Source organism: Schistocerca piceifrons, chromosome 9 (assembly GCF_021461385.2).
Source record: "Schistocerca piceifrons isolate TAMUIC-IGC-003096 chromosome 9, iqSchPice1.1, whole genome shotgun sequence".
Classification (NCBI taxonomy): Eukaryota; Metazoa; Arthropoda; class Insecta; order Orthoptera; family Acrididae; genus Schistocerca; species Schistocerca piceifrons.
In genome coordinates, this window is record NC_060146.1 from 103,816,068 (window position 1) to 103,840,001 (window position 23,934).

Sequence of the window (23,934 nt, forward strand, 5' to 3'; positions counted from 1 at the left end):
AAAAAAAAAAAAAAAAAAAAAATTTATACAAATGTATTCACATGAGGGCTGTGTAAAAACTATATTTCAACTTAAGTTCCTTAAAATATCATTCTCCTGTCTGAACACGAACTATAAATGTTTTCTTCCACACAATGGCGTAACAAAACTTAACGAAAGGTTACTAAGTTACACTTCTGAAATAAATTAAAGCTAATGTGTTTCCAAGTTACATTCTTATTACACTTCTTTCCACAGCTGTAATCATCGTTATGTTCACTCTGCTTTTCTTGCATTCATTCCTTTTCAAGGGCACTGAAAATAGATTCACATTTAACGTCTTGTACTCACGTGTTCTAACTCATCACAAATGTTTTCTTTCAAACTGAAATTCTTATGTAATCTTAAAGATGTAAACTGTTTACTCACTTCTCCATGTAGCACAATATTACCAAAACATTCTCACTCATTCCTTACTCACATATTCATCATAATATATATATATATATATATATATATATCCTTATACATTAAACAGATTCCTCATCAAACATTAATATATCACATACGTGGGGCCATTTGGCACTTCCATTCTCATAAAACTCCAATAATATTTTCCTCAAATAATCTCTTGTCTCCAACTACTTCACAGTAACTTACCTTCTTATATCAACTTAAATATTAACTCATTCATACTGATCATTCATTCTTACATCCTCATTCATTCTGCTACATACCTATGTCATTACTGATGTCAATAGCTATTATTTCCTCTCATTATAGTGCCTTGAAATAACTAACTAGTTGTTGATTCACCTTATAATTTACAATTAACAACCAATGTAACCTGCATAGACCTCATTCCTATATGAATATCTTTTCTCATTTAGTAAGTGTACTCGCCTGGGTTTACCTTCTCTTCATAATTATGTGTGCAAGTGTGACTGCAGTATATAATTTCCATAAATGAATGTTTGTGTTCTTAGGCTGTATAACTTAATGTTCGTGTATTCAATACAAATATTTATGATCTCGTTTTCACAGCAACTTGCTCATGTTCAACTTAGTTATCATTATATTATGTTGTTTTAGTGCACAAAGGGTTTCAAATGTCTGTGGGGATGCAGCCCCCTCGGCTTGTGAGATAACGGGTATTCTAGGGAGTAACAACCTGGGTGAGGTATGCTTGCTATTCTAGAAGGACCTGAATATAGTAGCTGCCATTTTCTGTTCAGTTGTTTTAAATTTGTAGACTTGGGATGTGAACGCAAAAGAACAAGGTCCTCAACCCGATAGGTTTGTTAATTGCTGTTCTGCTGTCATTTTGTCGTCGTACCTGAGGAAACAAACCGTCTCAGCCGTTGCGCTCTTACAACACCTCACGACCGTAGCACGAGCACTTAGCTCGGTCGTCGACTGTTTTCCGTCGTCTGCTGTGTTTGGCCGGGTTCATTGACCAGCTCCACTATGTTTACATTCCGGCCGGTTGGCGCCCACGCGTCAGCTGATGGCGCGCCGCAATTGTTATTGCTACTTCGTGGCGGGGAGTGCAAAACTGTACTGGGGAACGGGGGCGGATTCCATGGAGGGTTATGATTCGTCATGCGTGAATTTTGTGTGTTCCACATATTCTGTCGGTGATTGTTGGGATTGGTATTGTTTTGGTGGTAATTATGTCTGTTATGTGTCCTGTTCCTGTCAAAGTAGCCCGGGTTGTACCGGTTATTCTCACGTCTCCTATTGTTGTTGTTGTTGTACTGTCTGTAATTTTCATTTTGCTTGTAGTTACCATTTTGATATGGGTGATAATTATTGTTATTATTATTATTATTATTATTCCACGAATTTCTGCGGTTGTTCCTACTGTCATAAACGTTTCCATTTGAATGTGTTTCGCGCGCAGGCATCGTATTGTGTCGCGGCGCGGACGGATGGTTCCACCAACCACCGTCACTACGGTTCCTTTTTTTGGGTGGGTACTGATTTTGTTTACTAACATGGGTAACATTTGAATGGCGTGAATCGCCTCTGTAAGCTACGTCCATTTGATCTAAGAAGTTTAAGAAAGTCTTAACGTCATTCTCCGGTACTCCTATTAATCTGTCTCGGTATGGAAAGGGTAAGTGGCTCTTTAAAGTGTCAATTATCGCTGGCAAGTCGGCTGGTTTGGACCAGTACAGTGTCTTGTCTAGGTACCTCTCAAAGTATTGTCTTAATGTCTCTTTTTTAGGGTCATAGGTCTCGGGGTTGCACACTTCTCTCCTTAGACTCTGTTGCTCATTCTCGGACCAGAATTCGTCCAAGAAGGCTTGTTCGAACTGTTCAAACGTAAGGCACCGCCGCTTCATAGCGGCACCCCACTTAGCTGCTCGTCCTCTCATGAGATTGGTGACGTATCTGATTTTATCGACTTCTGACCAACTACGTGGAAAAACACCGTCAAATGATCTAATAAACACAATAGGGTGGACTTTGTGCTTGTCCTCACTGGAAAATGTCTGGAAATACCCATGTCTTACAAACGTGTCATCGGCCATGCCGGTAACGTAATATTGCTCGTTCGGTGGAAAAGAAAGCGGCACATTGTAATTTTGATTTGAAATAGGTGATTCCACAATAGGTGGTGTTCTGTCTGTGTCATTAGCCATGGTTTTAGCTGTTTTGTCGTTTCCTGACGATGCGTTTGCACCTATCGCCAAACACGGCACAACATTGTCTCGTAATTTTGTCACTTCGTCTTCTATGTGTTTTGTCTCGTCTTTAACATGTGTCTTTGTTTTTGAAAGTATGTCCTGTGTAATTGTTTCAGATAGTCGTCACACAATTTACATTCATGTACAATTCTTTCAGCCATGTTGGTGTCGTTGTTTAGTGACGCGAGGTCCGCTCGATCTTCTAACTTTTCTATCTTTTCTTTGAGGTGGGTCTGTTCAAGAACTACCATTGTAAGTTGTTGGGTAATATTTCCCACTTCTTCAGTCAGCTTTTCTTGGGTGGAGCTAGCTGAAGTGTGGGCCTGAGCTAACTCTTCCACACGGGTGTTCACTTCCTGCTGCACATTAACTATTTGAGTTAACTGATTCTCACATCGGGTGATATTGTTTTTTGTTTCGTGTGAGAATGTAATCAAAGTTTCTTCCTGTTTAGTGACTCGGTCGGACAATGTCTCAAATCGCTGGCTGAGCTGTTGAGTGGTGTTATTTAATTCTGTCATCTGTTTTGTCGTCCGTTCAAAATTTTCGGTCATAGTATGGTTTAATATGTCAATTTTCTGACTAACGTCTCGTTTCATGTCTGCAAATAACTCTAATAGTCGGTCCAGTTTGTCAGTTTCCTGTGTCCGATTTGTGTCACATTGCTGAATTTGTCTCATATTCGGTTCTGACATTGATGTTAACAATGGTGCTGACGGTCTAGCCTCGCGTCCATTCCACATTTCGTCATTTAAAGTCGCCATCTGTGTATTATCACAAATGTTGCGAGTTTGAGGCAAAATCATTGCATTGATCTGTGAACTCGTCCATGGAGGGAAACGCGGACTTTCTTGTTGGTTGAAAGATGAATCTACTTCACTTAACTCATCTGCCGAAACTATCTCTACCTTACCACGTTCCATTGTAATAGGATGTATAATAGTAAGTCAAAAAGGGAATAATATAAGTCTGATTAATAAAGATTTGACTCAAATTTAGGTTGAAATATTTTCTCGTCAATGTAAATGATTGCTCTATTGCAAACAATGGTTGAGAAAGATGCAGCAGGGCGTACAAAATTTTTCGTAACAAATGACTGTTTGGCTGTCAAATTCACGATCTTCATATGCTACAACAATACTATAATTACCACAAACTACAATAGAGATAGATAATTTTAGAAAAATCTAGAAGAAAACTACAGGATGTGTGGAAAAGGAAAAATGGATTCTGCAGTTGGCTATTGAATGTTTGAATGAAACATAATTGTGTGACTCACCATTAAATTTTCTGTCCTGCAACGGCTGGTCAATCACTTCTGCGTAAATCGTATTCGTCAAAATATGGATTTTCTTAATACATCTCCATCGGATAATCACCAAAAGGTCTCAAAATAACAGTTTTGCATCAATATATGCCATGAAAAGAAAAACAGATTGAATTAGTTACAAAAATTCTTTACAATATTGTGCTATCATTTGCTTAGGTACAATAAAGTTGGTGTTTTCGTTACCCTTTAAACTTCAGGATTTTATTCTCTGTTGGGAAAAATACAAATTAAAGTTTCAAATTTGCTCAAAAACGACACATCCGAAAATTGCGTCCAGTCGCGGGAGCCAGTTGTATTGTTTAATAAAAAAAATGGGAGAAGAGAGACCGTGAAAAAGGGAAAGAATGAAAAGCAAATCGGACTTTGTATTACAGAAAAGCTATCGGACTTCGTTATTCGGAAAAGCTATTGTTGGGGTGGTCCTTGTGGCGTTTTTGAGCAAAAGTTAAACCAATTTTCACTACAAAAGTTATTGAAAAGAAACAGAGAATAACAGAATGTAACTGACAGGGGGAAGTGGCGTAGACGAGAGATCATCCTTTACCAGATTAACTTATCTTCTTTCGGGCGGCGTCCACGTCTTCAAAAATCTCATTCATTTCAGCGTGAAAAAATCTGCTCCGAAATCTTGCAATAGTCCAGGGACCACTAATTTATACCAATTAAAATCATCTTCATACTGTATGCAATTTAATTCACTTTGCTACTTCCATCCAACGAATTTCTTAATAACTTCCACAATATCTACACATTACAATCAGATCAAGATTAGCCATTAAGTTTTTACGTCAGCATCCGATCACGCCTGCCTTAAGCTACCGCTAACAAGAGACAATTGAAACGGAATAAAAAAACAAAAAAAGTTAACAATTTTGGTAGTTTCTCTGCCGTCGAGCGCTCATACCGCTGCGACGAGATATTTTTTTATCTGAGGGAACGAGTGTAGCGCGGCGAAATTCAAAGCCCCGCTACAACAACATATATTTATAACAATATTCACTTATACTGCCGAATGTACCTACAGAGTTATATCAGTGTCCAGGACATGGTTCAGGAGATAGACTTCATAAACACTGATATGCGTGGAAAAAAAGCTGTTCTTAAAATGGAGAGCAAATTACTCAGACTGTACGCATGGAGTGTTTGTATAGTAACAGGAATCGGACATGACCAGGAGAGACAGAAGCCGAGGGCATCAATGACGAGTCACCAAAAACCACGGAAAGACAACAGCAGTGCTGGACAAATGATGACAGAATGGTAAATACAGACAGTGAACGAAACAGAGAGTCTAGACGTAGCAGTATCAAGAACTGAGCAATGCTGAATACAACACGAGAGTGCAGTTGGAAGACAACTGAAGATCAGGCCTCTGCGCAGTTAGCTTTATAGTGCGGCCACAGGTGCAGATAGGCGGGTGTGGATGGTGTAGTCCGTGCCTACCACTGCGGCAGCAACAGCAGTGCTCACAAAGATTAGAAGTGCCACTTAGCGGCTGTTGTCTAGGTCCATGCGTTCTGGTGGGCTCTCGAACACTTCGGGCCGGGATACCAGAGTTTGATAATGAGAGCACTTATCAATTCATTAGTTTACGGGTAAATAATCCAAACTAATAAAATCAACATATTAGGATTTTGCCTCTTCAGTCAGAAATGTTTTACATGCTCAGAAATGTTTTACATGCTTCACATCTAATATTCACAACATGTCTTTTTTAAAGTAATCAGACATTTGAAGCTATTTCATACACGAGGGTTTGATTTTTTACACAATCAGGGGAGAGTGTGTTACTTGTTGGGACTATTTGGAATGGCGAGTAAAGCATAGCTGTTTGGTAGTTCTACAGGCTCTTCAATGAATGACTTCAGCTGGTTATGGAATACATGAAGAAAATTGTGGACACTCTCTTTCATGGTGAATTCAGGCCATCCTCAATGATAAACTACGTTCACTGAAACAAGAGGTGGCCCATAAACAGATCGAAGCGTGTGACCACAGCGCTGCCTTTGAGGAGTGAACAATCTGATAGTACGCTTCACCTTAAAAGATGTGGATACAGCAAGTGAGGTCAACATGTCAGTTTTGAGTCCACCCAAGAAGCGATCAAAGAAGAAGCCGTTAAGATCTTCAGACAAACACGTGGCTCTGTATTGAAGGAGCTACTGTCTCCAGAGCTGTCAATGACTGATATTGTTTTGTAAACAGCTGCATCTACAGATGTTGGTTGCTTTTCAGTGTATGTCGTGATAAGTAAGTACAAGGCCAAACACTCTTTTTGAAATTTCCAGAAAAAGAAAAACCGTGACAGAAGCTTCCAGAAAGTGTTGATGACTACAGCAGAAATGTGTTACGAAGGAAGTACATGATTTTTTTTTTTTGTAAAGAGCTGCCAACAACTAACAGGTGTTTGCTGCCATGAACGAAAATCCAGATTTGTGCATTTTTGGTGAACTAAATTTTATAAATTAATTTTAAATACGTTCAGTGTGGATGCAATAGCATGCTAAAATAGAGCGGTGATATCATTTTACAGGGGCAGCATTATCTGCAAACCACTGTTGTTGTTGTTGTGGTCTTCAGTCCTGAGACTGGTTTGATGCAGCTCTCCATGCTACTCTATTCTGTGCAAGCTTCTTCATCTCCCAGTACCTATTGTAACCTACATCCTTCTGAATCTGTTTAGTGTATTCATCTCTTGGTCTCCCTCTACGATTTTTACCCTCCGCGCTGCCCTCCAGTACTAAATTGGTGATCCCTTGATGCCTCAGAATATGTCCTACCAACTGATCCCCTCTTCTAGTCAAATTGTGCCACAAATATCTCTTCTCCCCAATTCTATTTAATACCTCCTCATTAGTTATGTGATCTACCCATCTAATCTTCAGCATTCTTCTGTAGCACCACATTTCGAAAGCTTCTATTCTCTTCTTGTCTAAATTATTTATCGTCCATGTTTCACTTCCATACATGGCTACACTCCATACAAATACTTTCAGAAACGACTTCCTGACACTTAAATCTATACTCGATGTTAACAAATTTCTCTTCTTCAGAAACACTTTCCTTGCCATTGCCAGTCTACATTTTATATCCTCTCTACTTCAACCATCATCAGTTATTTTGCTCCCAAAATAGCAATATTCATTTACTACTTTAAGCGTCTCATTTCCTAATCTAATTCCCGCAGCATCACCCGATTTAATTCGACTACATTCCATTATCCTCATTTTGCTTTTGTTGATGTTCCTCTCATATCCTCCTTTCATGACACTGTCCATTCCGTTCAGCTGCTCTTCCAGGTCCTTTGCTGTCTCCAACAGAATTACAATGTCATGGGCGAACCTCAAAGTTTTTACTTCTTCTCCATGGATTTTAATTCCTATTCCAAATTTTTCTTTTGTTTCCTTTACTGCTTGCTCAATATACAGATTGAATAACATTGGGGATAGGCTACAACCCTGTCTAACGCCATTCCGAACCACTGCTTCCCTTTCATGTCCCTCGACTCTTATAACTGCCATCTCGCTTCTTTACAAATTGTAAATAGCCTTCGCTCCCTGTATTTTACCCCTGCCACCTTCAGAATTTGAAAGAGAGTATTCCAGTCAACAATAACACTATAAATCCTCAAAATCAGCATCTGTTTCTGGGTTATCCAGCAGAAACAAGCGCCACCCAGGTAAAGGAAAAGACCTGACTGTCACACACATTTGACCAAAGTAGGTTCCATCGAAGGCTGTTTGTGGACTTTAAATCTAAGAGTACAGATTCTTATGAGATGTGCGTAGATATGCTCGAGAAGTTGTTTCAAGATTTTCTTCCTCAGCTTCAAGAAAATGAAGTTCGTATTCTTGATAATGCATCATACCATCCTTGTAGAAAAGAAAAAGTTCCTAATGCTAATTCTAATAAGCATGATAGCTCAGAAGGGTTAAAATCCAATAATAGCTGAAGAAAGTACTATGAGGCATCTTCAAAAAAAAAAAGAGGTACTGCACAACAAATACGCAGTAGACAAAATGGCTAGGAACACAGGGAAAACTTTTGAATTCCACTACAACACTGACACTAAATTAGTCTGATGAATTTTGGGCATGATGAACTTTTTGTCCAATGTGCTTACGTATTCCACAATTTTCCAACAAAAAGTGGTGAAATATACTTACATGGCAACAAACGAAACATTCATGGAATTCAACTCATATATTATTCCATCAACATATTGGTCATCAACATCACCAGCACAGTCACTAATCAACACCAATTTAGTTGTCGTGAACTTTTTACCCCTGTTGACAGAAATGTGGTTCATTTGTCAATGAGAATTTTTAATCACACAGTTAAATAAAGTAACAGCACTGCAGGAGAAAACATCTATGAAAAATAACCAAATCTAAGATATGATGATTATAGTTGAATTCTAGCAGTCTGTGAATTACTAAACAAAATATATAAATCACTAGACATACAGGGTAAACACGACCTCCATCCACAAGTTTTTGGAGGTTGTTCAGTGATATTTTCTGAGTAGGCTATGAGTTGATTCTTGCACAGAAGAAAACAGCAACCAGCCACTGTTAACAATGCTTTTTATTGACAGATCTACATCTACATCTATGTGATTACTCTGCTATTCACAATAAAGTGAATGGCAGAGGGTTCAATGAACACCTTCAAACTGTCTCTCTACCGTTCCACTGTTGAGCAGCACACAGGAAAAACAAGCCCTTAAATTTTTCTGTGTGTGCCCTGATTTCTCTTATTTTATTGTGATGATCATTTCTCCCTATGTAGGTGGGTGACAACAGAATGTTTTCGCAATTGGAAGAGACAACTGGTGATTGAAATTTCATGAGAGGATCCTATTGCAATGAAAAATGCCTTTGTTTTAATGATTGCCACTCCAATTCACGTATCATGTCTGTGGCACCATCTCCCCTATTTGTGATAGTGCAAAACGAGCTGCCCTTCTTTGAATACTCCAGAATAGGGTGGACAAGCAAGGTGTAACCAATCTCTTTAGTAGAACTGTTGCAACTTCTAAGTGTTCAGCCAATGAATTGCAGTCTTTGCTTTACCCACAACATTATCTATGTGATCGTTCCAATTTAGGTTATTTGTAATTATAACACCTAAGTATTTAGCTGAATTCACAGCCTTAAAATTTGTGTGACTTATCACGTAATTGAAATTTAGTGGATTTCTTTTAGTACTCATGTGAATAACTTCACACTTTTTTTTTAAATTAAGGGTCAATTGCCACTTTTCGCACCATACAGATACCTTATCTAAATCATTTTGCAATTCATTTTGGACATCTGATGACTTTACAGGATGGTAAATGACAGGAACAATAGAGGTCCTGTAACACTTCCTTGGGGAATGCTGGATGTTATTTCTATTTTACTCAATGACTTTCTGTCAATTACTACGAATGTGACCTTTCTGACAGGAAATCATGAATCCAGTCACACAACTGAGGCGATATTCCATAGGCACACAGTTTGGTTAGAAGACGCTTGTGAGAAACAGTGTCGAAAGCCTTCTGGAAATCTAAAAATATGGAATCAATTTGACGACCCCTGTTGATAGCACTCATTACTTCATGAGTATAAATAGCTAGTTGTGTTTCACAAGAATGATGTTTTCTGAATCCATGCTATGTGTCAATAAATCATTTTCTTCGAGGTAACTGATAAAGTTCGAACACAGTATCTGTTTCAAAACCCTACTGCAAATCGCCATTAGTGATATAGGCCTGTAATTCAGCGGATCACTCCTATTTCTTTTTTCAGGTATTGGTGCGACTTGAGCAATTTTCCAGTCTTTAGGTATGGAACTTTCTATGAGCGAGCGGTTGTATATACTTGCTAAATATGGAGCTATTGTATGAGCTACTCTGAAAGGAACCTGACTGGTATACAATCTGGACCAGAGGCCTTGTCTTTATTAAGTGATTTACACTGCTTTGCTACACTGAGGATATCTACTTGTTTGTTTCTCATCTTGGCTGTTGTTCATGATTGGATCAGGAATATTTACTTCATCTTCTTTGGTGAAGGAGTTTTGGAAGACCTTGTTTATCATGCAGTGAAGATATTTATTGCATCTTGTCACTGGTGTGCTTTATGTATGACCAGAATCTCTTTGGGTTTTCTGCCAGATTTTGAGACAGAGTTTCGTTGTGGAAATTATTAAAAGCATCTCGCACTGAAGTATGTGGTATATTTCGAACTCTGCAAAACTTTACCAGTCTTGAGGATTGTGTTCTTTTAAATTTGGCATGTTTTTTTCATTGCTTCTGCAACAGCGATCCGACCCGTTTTGTATACCATCGGTGATCAGTACCATAACTTATTAATTTATGTTGTACGTATCTCTCAATTGCTGTCGATACTATCTCTTTGAAATCATTCCACATGTTTTCTACATTACGTGATCAGATAGGAAGGAGTGGAGACTGTCTCTTAAAAAGGTGTTAAGAGAATTTTTATCGACCTTTTTTTTCTTTTGCCTAGCAGCAACTGCCTTGTGGTCGCTAATCCCTGTATTTGTCATGATACTCTCTATTACTCCAGGATTATTTGTTGTTAAGAGATCAAGTATGCTTTTGCAACCATTTACACTTCGAGTGGGCTCATGAACCAATTGTTCAGAATAATTTTCTGAGAAAGCATTCAGTACAATTTTGGATGACGTTTTATGCCTGCTGCTGGCTTTAAACGTATAATTTTTCCAGCATATCGTGGGTAGATTGAAGTAACCACCGATTAACTGTATGAGTGGGGTACCTATTTGAAATGAGACTTAAGTTTCCTTTGAACTGTTCAGCAACACAAGTAGTTCTGTACCAGTTTTGGACTGATTGGTCATTCTCAGACTGCTATTTATATTTAGGCGCATATTTGCTGGTGTTTATGTTAGCTTTTTGCTCTTTATTTGCCTTTGTGTAGTGTGTTGAGGTTTTGCTGTAAAGCAATTTATGTGCAGTAATGTCTGTTAACGCCACAGAAAATCCACTGGAATTTATAGTTGATTACACACAAAGAAGTCATGGCATTCCACTTCAAAATATTATTTCAATAAAAATCTGAGAAGTGGTGTCCTGAGCATCAAGTATTAGATAAAATGTCTACAATATAGCGAAGATGCTGAGTTGCAGATAAGCACAACAAAAAGACTGTCGCAAATATAGCTTTTGGCCAGTCAAGCCTCCGTCAAAATTAGACAACAAACACACACATGCATACACACGCAAACACAACTCACACACACATGACTGCAGTCTCAGGCAACTGAGGCCACGCCCACACTGTGAGCAGCAGCACCAGTGCATGATGGGAGTGGCGACTGGGTGTGGGTAAACAGGAGGCTGGGGTGGGGAAGGGGAGGGATAGTATGGGTGGTGTGGTGGACAGTGACGTGCTGTTGGGGAGCGCGCAGGGACGAGGTGGAAAGAGGGTAGAGCAGCTATGTGCAGTCGGGAGGTTAGATGGAGGGCAGCGAAGAGGGTGGGAGGGGGGGGGGGATAGCGGAAAATGAGAGAGGTAAAAAGACTAGGTGTGATGGAGGAATGAGGGCTGTGTAGTGCTGGAATAGGAACAGAACAGGGGCTGGATGGGCGAGGACAATGACTAACGAAGGTTGAGGCCACGAGGGTTAACGGAACGTAGGGTATATTGCAGGGAAAGTTCCCACTTGCAGAATTCAGAAAAGCTGGTGTTGGTGGGAAGGATCAATATGGTACAGGTTGTGAAGCAATCATTGAAATGAAGGATGTCATGTTTGGCAGCATTTTCAGCAACAGGGTGGTCCACTTGTTTCTTGGCCACAGTTTGTCGGTGGCCATTCATGTGGACAGACAGCTTGTTGGTTGTCATGCCTGCATAGAATGCAGCACAGTGGTTGCAGCTTAGCTTGTAGACCACATGACTGGTTTCACAGGTAGCCCTGCCTTTGATGGGTTAGGTGATGTTTGTGACCGGACTGGAATAGGTGGTGGTGGGAGGATGTATAGGACAGGCCTTGCATCTAGGTCTATTACAGGGAGATGAGCCATGAGGTAACGGGAGGGGAGCAGGGGTTGTGTAGAGATGAATGAGTATATTGTGCAGGTATGGTGGACGACGGAATACCACTTTGGGAGGGGTGGAAAGGATAGTGGCCAGGACATTTCTCACTTCAGGACACAATGAGAGGTAGTGGAAACCCTGGCACAGAATGTAATTCAGTTGCTCCAGTCCTGGGTGATACTGAGTTACGAGGCGAATGCTCCTCTGTGGCCAGGCGGTGGGACATGGGAGGTGGTAGGAGACTGGGAATATAAGGCATGGGAGATTTGTTTTTGCACAAGTTTGGGAGGATAATTGGATAATTACAGATTGTGAAGGCTTCAGTGAGGCCTTCAGTATATTTCGAGAGGGACCACTTGGCACTGCAGATGCGACAACCACAGGCGGCTCAGGTGTAAGGAAGGGACTTCTTGGCATGGAATGGGTAGCAGCCGTCAAAGTGGAGGTATTGCTGGTGGTTAGTAGGTTTGATATGGATGGAGGTATTGATGTAGCCATCTCTGAGGTGGAGTTGGCTTGTTGGGTTGAGTAGGACCAGGTGAAGCAAATGGGGGAAGTTGTTGAGGTTCTGGAGGAATGTGGATAAGGTATCCTCACCCTCAATCAAAGTCACAAAGATGTCATCAAGGGATCTGAACCAGGCGAGGGGTTTAGGATTCTGGGTGTTTGGGAAGGATTCCTCTACTAGGTGGCCCATGAAGAAGTTGGCACTGGATGGTGTCATGTGGATGCCCATAGTTGTACCTCAAATTTGTTTGTAAGTAATACCTTCAAAGGAGAAGTAATTGTGGGTGAGGATATAGTTGGTAATGGCGTTTAGGAAGGAGGTTGCTTTGGAATCTGTGGGGCCTTGAGAAGGTAGTGTTCAATAGGGGTAAGGCCATGGGCATTAGGGATGTTAATGTAAAGGGAGGTGGCATCAACATTGATAAGCAAGGCACCATGTGGTAAAGGGACAGGAACTGTGGAGAGTCGGTGGAAGAAATGGTTGGTATCTTTTACAGATTCCGGGTAATAGGTTGAAGGTGTTGTTCATTCCATCCTGGATTTTCCATTATTTGATAAAAGGTCTACAATCATATTGCTGTAAATAATGCAGTACCATAAGTCTCAAAGTAGGAAAACAGAGAACAATAAGACCACAAATTTATGAAAAGTGTATCTGAAAGCAGTAGACGAACATTCGTGCTATGGTGACTTAATAGCACAAAACTGAAGATTCTGACATCTGAACAAAAGAAATGACGGAGCATGTGTAGCTCCTCAACAAAGCATTAGAAATTGAAATGTAAGGACATCAATGATGCAAAAAAAAAAAAAAAAATAAATAAATAAATAAATAAAAAAATAAAAAAATAAATAAATAAAAAAATAAAAAATTGGAGAAGACAACCTCTGTTCTAGTGGATTCCAGAGTCTGACATTCACGAATTTGTCAAATCAGAGTATGTTAATCTACATACAATCTTTCATGATTAAAATTGTGCAAACACATTTTTTACAAGATAAAATACAAATGTCACGCTGAAAGTTAAATAACTTTCACTTATCAATCAAGAAACTCTCCCCTAAACTATTTCTTGTTTAAGGAATAGTAATTGAAACGCTTCATTTTGAAATGGGAAATAAATAGTTCAAACTGATATATTTGTTGCCAGTTACCAGCAAACATAATGTTGTTGCTGGCCTTACTGCTGCAGTTTCCCAAGCACAAAATCTAAAATCTCAATGTAATATTCTGAAATTTGCAGCCACAAAGTTGTCGTCACTTTGTCTTTCTTGTGCCTCTGTTACTTAGATACTTCATTATCCATAGAAGTCTCCACGTTTTCTTTTTCTGTCACCTTTTCATTGCAATAAATGCAGCACAAACTCCCAAGCAAAGAAGAGGATCTACAGTAAACTGCTCATACAACAAGGCAACACGTCAACACAAGACCGCCCGTGCATGCATGCGTGCATCTCTTTCACAAATTTTTGTAAATGCATTTTTGTCACCATACATCTGCAACTAAGCATGAGGAAAAAGGCACTGTGTGCACATACCTCAAGAGTCATCAGGCACATTTCTTTGGTGCTTTGGCAGATAACTGCAATTTTGTTTCATAACTTGAAGCTGGAGTTGGCTGATACAATGCTCATAACATCTTTCATGCAACTCCCAGTGTCAATGGAGACCATCGGTTTGTTTTCCAAAGAACAACCAGCACTAGCAGCAACTCACGTGCCGCCCTGTCCCGCGTTGTCTGCTATTGCCACACAGCAGTGCTAATCGGTCGCTGCTGGAGTACTGGTTACTCTTCATATTTTTCTGTCCATGTTAACACGTATTGCTATACTAACTATCGAACTAGACTAACTTCGAGCTGCTCTACCAAATGGTCAGGAAAATTCTGCTTTATGAATCATTTTGTTTGTATTAGGGAAGAAACAGATGCTTTCAGTTGAAACTGGTTATCACATGAAACATATGTGAGCAGTATTTCTCTGGGCACCTAAACATCGCAAAAACAAAATTGCAAATATCTGCTGAAATTCTGGAAAAATGCACAGGACAACCCTTAGGAGAGACATCGTGTTGAGGTATGTGTATCTGGCTGGAACAAATGAGTGCTGAATGTACAGTCTCTGCATGACAGAACTGCAATATTAATTATTAAATTCTTGGGGTCCACAGTGTGACTACATACAATTACAGGGCTGTACACAGAGTAATACAACAGCCAGATGCAAAAGTACTGTGAGGTGGTTGGTGTTGCAGCAGGATCAGCTATACATAGCACTGTGGTGTCGTTCTTCCATTTCATTCAGTAATGCCATACACTGAGTGCATAATGATCAACTATTCACAAGTAAAGCTATTCATATTGTTGTATCACATAACTAATGAGAAGGTACAGAATAGAGCTGGGGAAGAAAGAAATTTGTTGACAAACAACTTGACCTAAAGAAAGGATTGGTTGACTGGACACATTTTGAGGCATCAATGAATTCAATGTAGTACTGGAGGGAAGTGTGGTGGGTAAAAACTATAGAAAGAGACCAAGAGATGAATACGATATGTTGCTTTAATAGGATATAGGTTGCAGTAGTTAAACAGAGATGAAGAGCCTTACATAAAACAGAGTAGCATGGGAGGTGCCTCAAAACAGTCTTTGGACAGAAGATGCAACATCGTTGTGTATCATCTACAACTAACACTACCAGAAAAACAAACCTGAGGCAAAACGAAGTAGGACTCAAAGCTAACTTGAGGATGAAGTGCAAACTGGGGCTATTGTTGTCAACAGCAAGCACCTTGAGTGAATGGAACAGGTTTGTTTCAAAACAAGATACAAAGAGCATACCACCAATGTTTGCACTGTTCTGCAGGTATCTTCAGTGCAACACAGATATGAAGATATATGGGGGTTACAAATCAAATGCTATGGATTTACCCTGTAATAAGCCACTGGAGGCAGTGCGTCCCTCATAGCAAAATACTAAAAAAAAAACTTCACGAACAACCTCTAAAATCAGGGAGTTTGGGTTCAACTTGTATAATAAATACACACACATCAAAAAAAGTTTTGCATCACCTTGGCTCTGAGAGTTCCAGAACCTGAGCAGAAAATTGGAATAGGGATCAACATAAACATCATTTCTGCCCTTTCTATTCCTCATGAAAACCACACACTGCACTTTTTACCACCATACAGCAAGACTCTCAGAGGTGGTGGTCCACATTGCCATACACACCCTCCAATACCATGTAGCATGTCCTCTTGCATTGAGTCAGGCCTGTATTTGTCATGGCATACCATCCACAAGTTCATCAAGGCACTGTCAGTCCAGACTGTCCCACTCCTCAACGGAGATTCGCGTAGATCCCTCAGAGTGGCCGGCGGGTCACGTCATCCGTGAACAGTCCTTATCAATCTATCCCAGGCAAGTTTGATAGGCTTCATGTCTGGAGAAGAAGTCATTCACAAGATATGCATGACGGGGGCACGAACTGCCATCCATGAAGATGAATGCCTCACCAATACGCTGCCAATATGGTTGCACTATCAGTCAGAGGATGGCATTCACCTATCGTACAGTAATTACGGCGCCTTCCGTGGCCACCAATGGCGTATGTCGGCCCCACATAATGCCCCCCAAAACAGCAGGGAACCTCCACCTTGCAGCACTTGCTGGACTGTCCGTCTAAGGTATTCAGCCTGACCGGGTTACTTCCAAACACACTTCCAACAATTGTATAGTTGAAGGCATATATGACACTCATCGGTGGTGAGGACGTGATGCCAATCCTGAGTGGTCCATTCGGCATGTTGCTGGGCTCACCTGTACTGCGCTGCATGGTGTCGTGGCTGCAAAGATGGATCATGCCATGAATGTCTGGAGTGAAGTTGTGCATTGTGCAGCCTATTGTGCACAGTTTGAGTCATAACACGATGTCCTGTGGCTGCACGAAAAGCATTATTCAACATGGTGGCCTTACTGTCAGGGTTCCTCTGAGGCATTATCTGTAGGCAGCGGTCATCCACTGCAATAGCAGCCTTCGGACAGCCTGAGCGAGGCATGTCATCGACAGTTCCTGTCTCTCTGTATCTCCTCCATGTCTGAACAACATCGCTTTGGTTCACTCCGAGATGCCTGGACACTTCCCTTGTTGAGAGCCCTTCCTGGCACAAGGTAACATTCCGGATGCAATCGAACCGCGGTATTGACCATCTAGGCACGGTTGAACTACAGACAATCGAGCCGTGTACCATGTCCTCGGTGGAATGGCTGGAACTGATTGGCCGTCGGACGCCCTCTGTCTAATAGGCGCTGCTCAAGCATGGTTGTTTGCATCTTTGGATGGGTTTAGTGACATCTCTGAACAGTCAAAGGTACTGTGTCTGCAATACAATATCCACAGTCAGTTTATCTTCAGGGGTTCTGGGAACTGGGGTGATGCAAAACTTTTTTTGAAGTGTGCAGTTTCCTTGTTGACTTTAATCACTGTTTGGCTCTATAAAACACAGAAACTCAGCTCTCCCTATGGCACTGTGAATAATTTCAATACCAAAAAGTGAGATGAATGTTTAATTTCCACTTTGGCTTCGCATTCAATATCAGTCCCACCCGAGAGTGCAACATTACATCTTTGGTTATTTTAATTATATGTTCATTAGATTGTGGTTATAAGGTATATTTTGGTGCCTAATGTTTCAGCTCCAAATGCTGGAAACAATACATAGAAGAAGAGTAGTATGTAAGACATTGGTGGACCATGTTGGAAGAATCTGGGAATCTTAATACTTTGCAGAAGAGCGCAATCATTTGAAAATAACTTTCGGACTTTGTGCCTATTCTGACAGATATATATAAGGCACTAAATTCTCAAATATTTGCATCTTTCACTGAAAAACAAGCAACTAGAGGAAAAGTTTTCTTGCCATTTGTAAAAACAGTCGCAGATCGCGACTTCCGAGTGCTATGAAGAGAAGGTATTGACATAGTGCTTAAACCAAACTGAAGACCACAACAACAGCCATACTCAAGTAAATTGCTATGCTGTGGTTTCAGTGAAATTGACAATGTTGTGGCTGCTTTCATGGTGGCCCAGTCATATTGCGGGGTAGGGAATGCCAGTGACAGGGCTGGAATTGTAGGTGACAGATGGATTTTTGCCAAAGCCTTGTATCAATACCTCCTTAATTATTGAGCTGAACAGAAAACTGTAAAAAACATTCATATAGTAAAAACACACAAAAAATTTTCCTAATTCTGCAGGTATTGTGCCTTCTGTTTCTTTTTCATTACAAAAACATATTGATTCAAGTTTATAAAGTCACAACTATGTCACTGTGATTTGTGTAACACATATTCTGTAACATGTTCCAATAATGTAACAAAACATACAGCTTTAGATACTTACTCTAGTTCATCTTTCAAGACATGCATGCCAACAACAACACCATCTATCCAGTCTGTTTTTATTTCACTTTCATGTAAAGATTTCTCCACAAAGGATATCATCTGCCATGTAGGCAGTGCAAGAGGAAATTCCACACTCACGTTTGGATAATCAAGTGGATTCTGTGTCTTGTCAGAACCAAGTACAATCAACCCAATTTCATCTTTTCCACTGGTAAATATCTGGAAACATATTAACTGGTAAAAATATGTTTTGTTTATAACAAGGTGTATACCAATAAAAACATCAAACACAGATACTCTTTATAAAATTATTTAATTGGATAGATAAAAAAATCTACTCACCAAGCAGCGGCAGAACACACACATAAAAGACTGTTGTGATTGGCAAGCTTTTGGAGCCAGTGACTCCTCCTTCAGGCTCAAGGGTTGAAGGGGAAGGAAGAAGGGTGAAGAAAAAGGACTGGAGTGGTCTTTTCTTAGACCCAGAACTGCGGGTCAGGGGAGACTTATTGTACGGTATGAGAAGGAAAGACTGATTGTTGGGGACTGCTTCGGACAAGATTTGAAAACCTGAGAGCTTAAAGGTGGAAGACGGATAATATGCAAGACAGAGATTACTACTAAAACATTAAGCACAAGTTAATAAGAGTGACAAGCTAAGTGCATTGTTCGTAACAGATGTGGGAGGGGGAGGTGAAAAATAGAAACGGCACATCATATACCAGCCATTATGTAAACACTGTTCAGCCTTCTACATCGGCATGACTACCACCAAATTATCAGTTAGCATGAATGGGCATAGGCATAGGGTATATACTGGCAACCGCAATATCCTGTTGCAGAGCATGCTCAACAACATGACATTCGTGACCTCAGCACCTGTTTCACCAGACGCGCCATCTGGATTCTTCCTCCAGTCACCAGTTTCTCAGAACTCCGCAAGTGGGAACTAGCACTACAACATGTAATTGATTCTCGCCACCCACCTCACCTTAATTTACATTAATTTCTTCTGTCTCAGCTTTTCTTCACTGTAATTACTCTATGCTTCACTCCATTTTAGCTTTCTACATCTTTCATTGTCTTTCCCGTCTATTTTTCACTGTCCCCTCCCACGGCTGTTACGTACAATGCACATAGCTTCTAACTCTTATTAACTTATGAACAGTTGTATTAGTAATCTCTGTCTTGCTTATTACCCGTCTTCCACCTTTAAGCTCTCAGGTTTTCAAATCTCGTCCTATGCAGTCCCCAACAATCAAGTCTTTCCTTCTCATCCTGTATGGTAAGTCTCCCCTGACCCGCAGTTCTGGGTGACTTTCCCAAAATCTACCCCTTTTCCTAGACCTCCCCAGGCTTTTTCCTTCACTCTTCTTCCTTCCCCTTCAAAGCTTGTGCCTGAAGAAGCAGCCACTGGCTCTGAAAGCTTGCCAATCACAACAGTCTTTTATGTGTGTGTTCTGCTCACGCTTGGTGAGTAGATTTTTTATCTATTCAGTTAAATAATTTTATCAATAATTTATTGTTTTTGTTGTTATAGTTACTCTTTATAACCTACTTAAAATAAATCACGTACCCTCCTCTCCACAATTCTTCGAACACATAGTTTCGCCTTTTGCAAAAAATCACTGCGTTTCTGTATAACATACTTGGAGTCAAAGTGTCCAACATCTATTACAATTATAACTGCATCCTATGAAACAGAAGAAAGAAAGTCATTGTATTTATTGGCAGTATTACGCACTCAAATATTTTGAAAGAGTTCCAGTGGTATAAATTTACAATATCTTACAAATAAATATATCCTTTTATTCTTTAAATCAATTCTTAGCAATAACATAAGAGTATAAATTGCAGAATCAATGTAGCCAATTTTAATGTAATGACTGCAATACAAATACAAAATAACAGCGATACGTTATAACAAATGAGAGAGAGAGAGAGAGAGAGAGAGAGAGAGAGAGAGAGAGGCATTTAGACAATGTTTCATTACAGTGTGAAACTTAGAATTAAAATGAAGCAATAGTGAATTATTACATTCCAAAAATAATAATTATTGTGTTCTTTCACCCCAAAATAATACATTCATTAGGTAATATATACTTTTAATTTCTGAAATTTTTACAACAGTTCTGAACTTCACTGCCTCGATGAATTTATTACATGTGTCAATGAATGAGGGTTGATAACACTGCTTTAGTCATTCAATTGTTCATCATGTGATCTTCTCAATGTTCTTAATAACTTCTTATGTAAAGTTCTATCATCAAAAAGGTAATCTACGTAAGTTTTAAAAGTCGTGAATCTTTAAACAACAACTTGAAAATGGGTATATCAGTATTTTGTATACATTCTAGCACTGCTAGATTTACTTTTAAATTTTAAAGTATATGAGCAGATTGAGTGACTTTCCATCCAGAAAATTTGCTGTTGGCAAGACCTCACTACAAAGAAAAATGGTCTTTCCGGAGTCAAATGCTAAAAAATTCATAAATACCAGCATTGTAAGTGATATAAACAGGTATTAAACAACAGGCATAAATATCGTTCTGCTTGACGAGAAAAGAAGTAGGTAGATGAAAGAGTAAATTGGGTGCAAGGATTGAACACAAACTCACCCAAATTGCAAAGGTAAAAAATAAATAAATAAATAACAAGAGGGTCACTGCTCTAGAATTGAGAACTGCCCCCCCCCCCCCCCCTCTTTCTTTTACAGGCTTGCTTTCACTTTTCAGATGAGATCATGTCCCCCATATGTGAAGAAAATAGCCAATATGTAAAGAGAATTACAGGTAAAGAGTTTTCTAGAATGAGATTTTCACTCTGCAGCATAGTGTGCACTGATATGAAACTTCCTGGCAGATTAAAACTGTGTGCCGGACCGAGACTCGAACTTGGTGATCGTAACCCCAGACCTGTGTTGCCATTATGGGAGGTAGATCTCGTATCTGGAAAGAGGAGATGACAGTTAGGGTACTATGGGCGAGCAGCTGCCATCAATTTTTGATGGTGCAGAATCCACAATAGTGGAACTGTTGCCTAGTCCAAAAGCACCTGTTACCAGTCTTACCCCACAATAGTGTATCGAATCCATACGTAATGTCGAAACTGATAAAAAGTCCTATGAGAGATTCCTGTAATCTAGGTGGGACTGCAACAATGCAGCATATAGCCATATCAAAGTAAAGTGGACCACACCACGGTCGGTGTCGCTAAGGCATAGAAGAGCATTCAGGTGCGACCAACATGTCTGCTTTAGTTGACAAAGATGGGGAAGCCATGTCAACTAGGCATCAAAGACTGGTCCCAAAAAACACAATGACAGAAATGCATAAGGTAGGTCATGGCAGCCAAAAAATGGATTCTATGAGTGAAAGCCCAGGACTGTGCTTGGTGTATTGCTCCCTGCATTCTGCCTCCAGCAATATCCGTAGCAGACGAACAAAAAGAGAGCCGGAGATGCCCAGCAGGAGACAGGCCATTTTAATGGCGATAGCAAAGATGACGAAGATCAGGTCAGAACCCTGAGGCCTGGATAAAGGTGTCCAACAAGGCAGACCCCATACGTACCTCAAAAACTCAGTCTTTTAAAAATTCCTCAAGCAGATGGGGCAGTCGGCCCCATAGAAGGCCCATGTGTAGGGAGTACAGAGGATAATAGTCCTCCAACAAATGTTGTAGGCTTTCTCCAAATCGAAAAACACAGCCAGTCTGAGATTTCCACAGAAAACCATTCATGACATGGGTAGAGAAAGTGGGCGATAGCCAGAAGGAAGGTGTCTGTCCTTACTGGGCTTGGGTATGGGTATGACAGTGGCTTCACAACAGTGTCTGGAAAACATACCCTCTGCCCAGGTCCGGTTGTACGAATCAAGCAGACAGTGCTTGCCCACAAGAGAAAGGTGCTGCAACATTTGAAAGTTAACAGTGTCTGGCCCGGGGCGGAGAATTGGGATGAAGTGAGAGCATGATCTAGCTTCCTCATAGTAAAGGCAGCACAGTAGCACTGACGATTCCGAGAAGAGAAGGGTATCGCCCAAGCCTCCCCTGCTCATTTCCAATGGAGGAAGGCAGGGTGATAGTGTAAGGAGCTCGAAATTTCTGCAAAATGGCGACCCAGGGTGTTGGAGATAGCAATAGGGTACACGATGACATCATCTGCTACTGTCAGGCCGAAAATTGGGGAATGGATCTTGCTCCCAGAGAGCCGTCAGAGGTTGGTGCACACGACGAAAGAGGGGGGTGAAACTGTTAAAAGAACTAGTGAATGAAGTTCAGCTACCTTTTTGGTTATCCCGAAGAATGCAAATTGTGTCACAGCACGCCTCAGTCCACCAAGGGACCCGGACATGGCGTGGTAAAGAGGAAGTGCGAGGAATGGAATGTTCTGCCACAGTAAGGATAATGTTTGTAAGAAATTCCACCTGGTCATCACAACTGTGGAAATCGTGTTCGTTTAAGGTTGCCAGGGAGGAGTAAAGTCTCCAGTCAGCCTTAGTAAGCTGCCATTTCGATGTGCACGGAGGTGGGGTAGGAGTCAGCAAATGGATAGCACACAGGAAATAATCACTCGAGTCGGTGTCCGAAAGAACAGACCACTTGAGACGATGTGCAGGATGGGCAGTGCAGAAGGAACGGTCCAAATGGGAATAGGTGAGCGAGGAGTCTGAAAGCAACATGGGCGTTTCTGTGTTAAAAAAGAAAAGGTTAAGTTGATTAAGAAAGTCAGCCAAGAGGGAACCTCTCGGACAGGTTCTGAAGGAGCCCCAAATGGGATGGTGCGCATTAAAGTCACCAAGCAGCAGAAATCGGTGAGGAAGCTGCCCAATAAGCTGGAGGAAGTCGACCCTGGTGACATCGAATGACGGAAAGATGTAAATGGTACAAAGGGAAAAGGTCAAGTGAGGAAGGAAAAGGCAAACTGCAACAGCTTGAAGACAGGTAGTCAGGGAGATGGGTTGACTATGAATGTCATCCCATATGAGCAGAATGACTCTCCCATGAGATGGAACGCCAACCTCAAGTGGAAGGTCAAAACAGACCAGGAAGAAATGCAAAAGCTCAAAGCAGTCGTGAGGATGCGATTCTGTTTCCTGAAGGCAGAGTACAATTGGAAGCTGTGATTCTAAAAGCAGTCATAAATCCTCTTTGTTGGATCAAAGGCTGCAAAAGTTCCATTGGAGGACAGTCACGATGAGGAAAATATGAAGAGGTGTCACCTCGGCAGCTGCCGAGTGCCAGTCTGTGAAAACTCACTGTTACAGGGCACAGAGGCAAGAGGATCCTGCTCCATGAGGTCCACAGAAGTGTCACCTTTCTTCTGCTGTCAACCTGCAGAATCCAGGGCAGAAGAAAGGTTGGTGGTGCGCACTGGCGACACGGAGGCCAGCCGGGAGAAGGTGTCACATGGCGACACCTTTAAAGAGGATCTTTGGGTCAGTGAAAGAGAAGACCATTTGCCTTTGTTGGACTTTTTCGAGCCTTTCCAGTTGGCAGAGGGAGACTCATGTGCTGGTTGGTTGGAGGGATGTAGCAAGTCTTCAAGGGAGTCTCTCTTCTGTCCTTTCCGGCCTGCCGGTTGTGTAGCTGGTGACTTGCACAAATACTCTGAGAATCAACACTAATGAGGATAGTAGTAATTCACAGTAAAGATGATTGCTGAGCCACATCCAGGCATGTAGAAAAGACAATCACATTCTCACAACTAAACTTCCGCCATACCCTTTGTCAGAAAACAAGAGCACACAGATATTCAGACAGTCACTCAGACACAACTCATGTATACGTGATCACCACCTCTGGCTGCTGCGTCAACAATCTCTGAGAATCATATTCAAATAACCACTCCTCCTGCCTCCCTGCCTCTCGTCAGTAGCTACTAGGCTAGTGGCACGAAGTGGTGGCAGCAAGTCGAGGGGATTGGTATAAAGGGCAGAAGCAGTAAGAATAA

The 23,934-nt window shown here is 40.8% G+C and overlaps 1 protein-coding gene across 1 annotated transcript in view; it reads right to left on the reverse strand.

Annotated features, from left to right (window-relative positions):
* Positions 1-18,130, reverse strand: part of LOC124716925 (X-ray repair cross-complementing protein 5) — a 134,262-nt gene extending 116,132 nt beyond the window's left edge. The window contains exons 1-2 of the mRNA XM_047243503.1: positions 17,983-18,130; positions 8,169-8,291 (exon numbers count right to left, since the gene is read on the reverse strand). Coding sequence (XP_047099459.1) covers positions 8,169-8,291; positions 17,983-18,083 — 224 coding nt within the window. The 5' untranslated portion in view covers positions 18,084-18,130. The remainder of the gene's footprint in view (positions 1-8,168; positions 8,292-17,982) is intronic.
* Between the last annotated feature and the right edge of the window lie 5,804 nt (positions 18,131-23,934).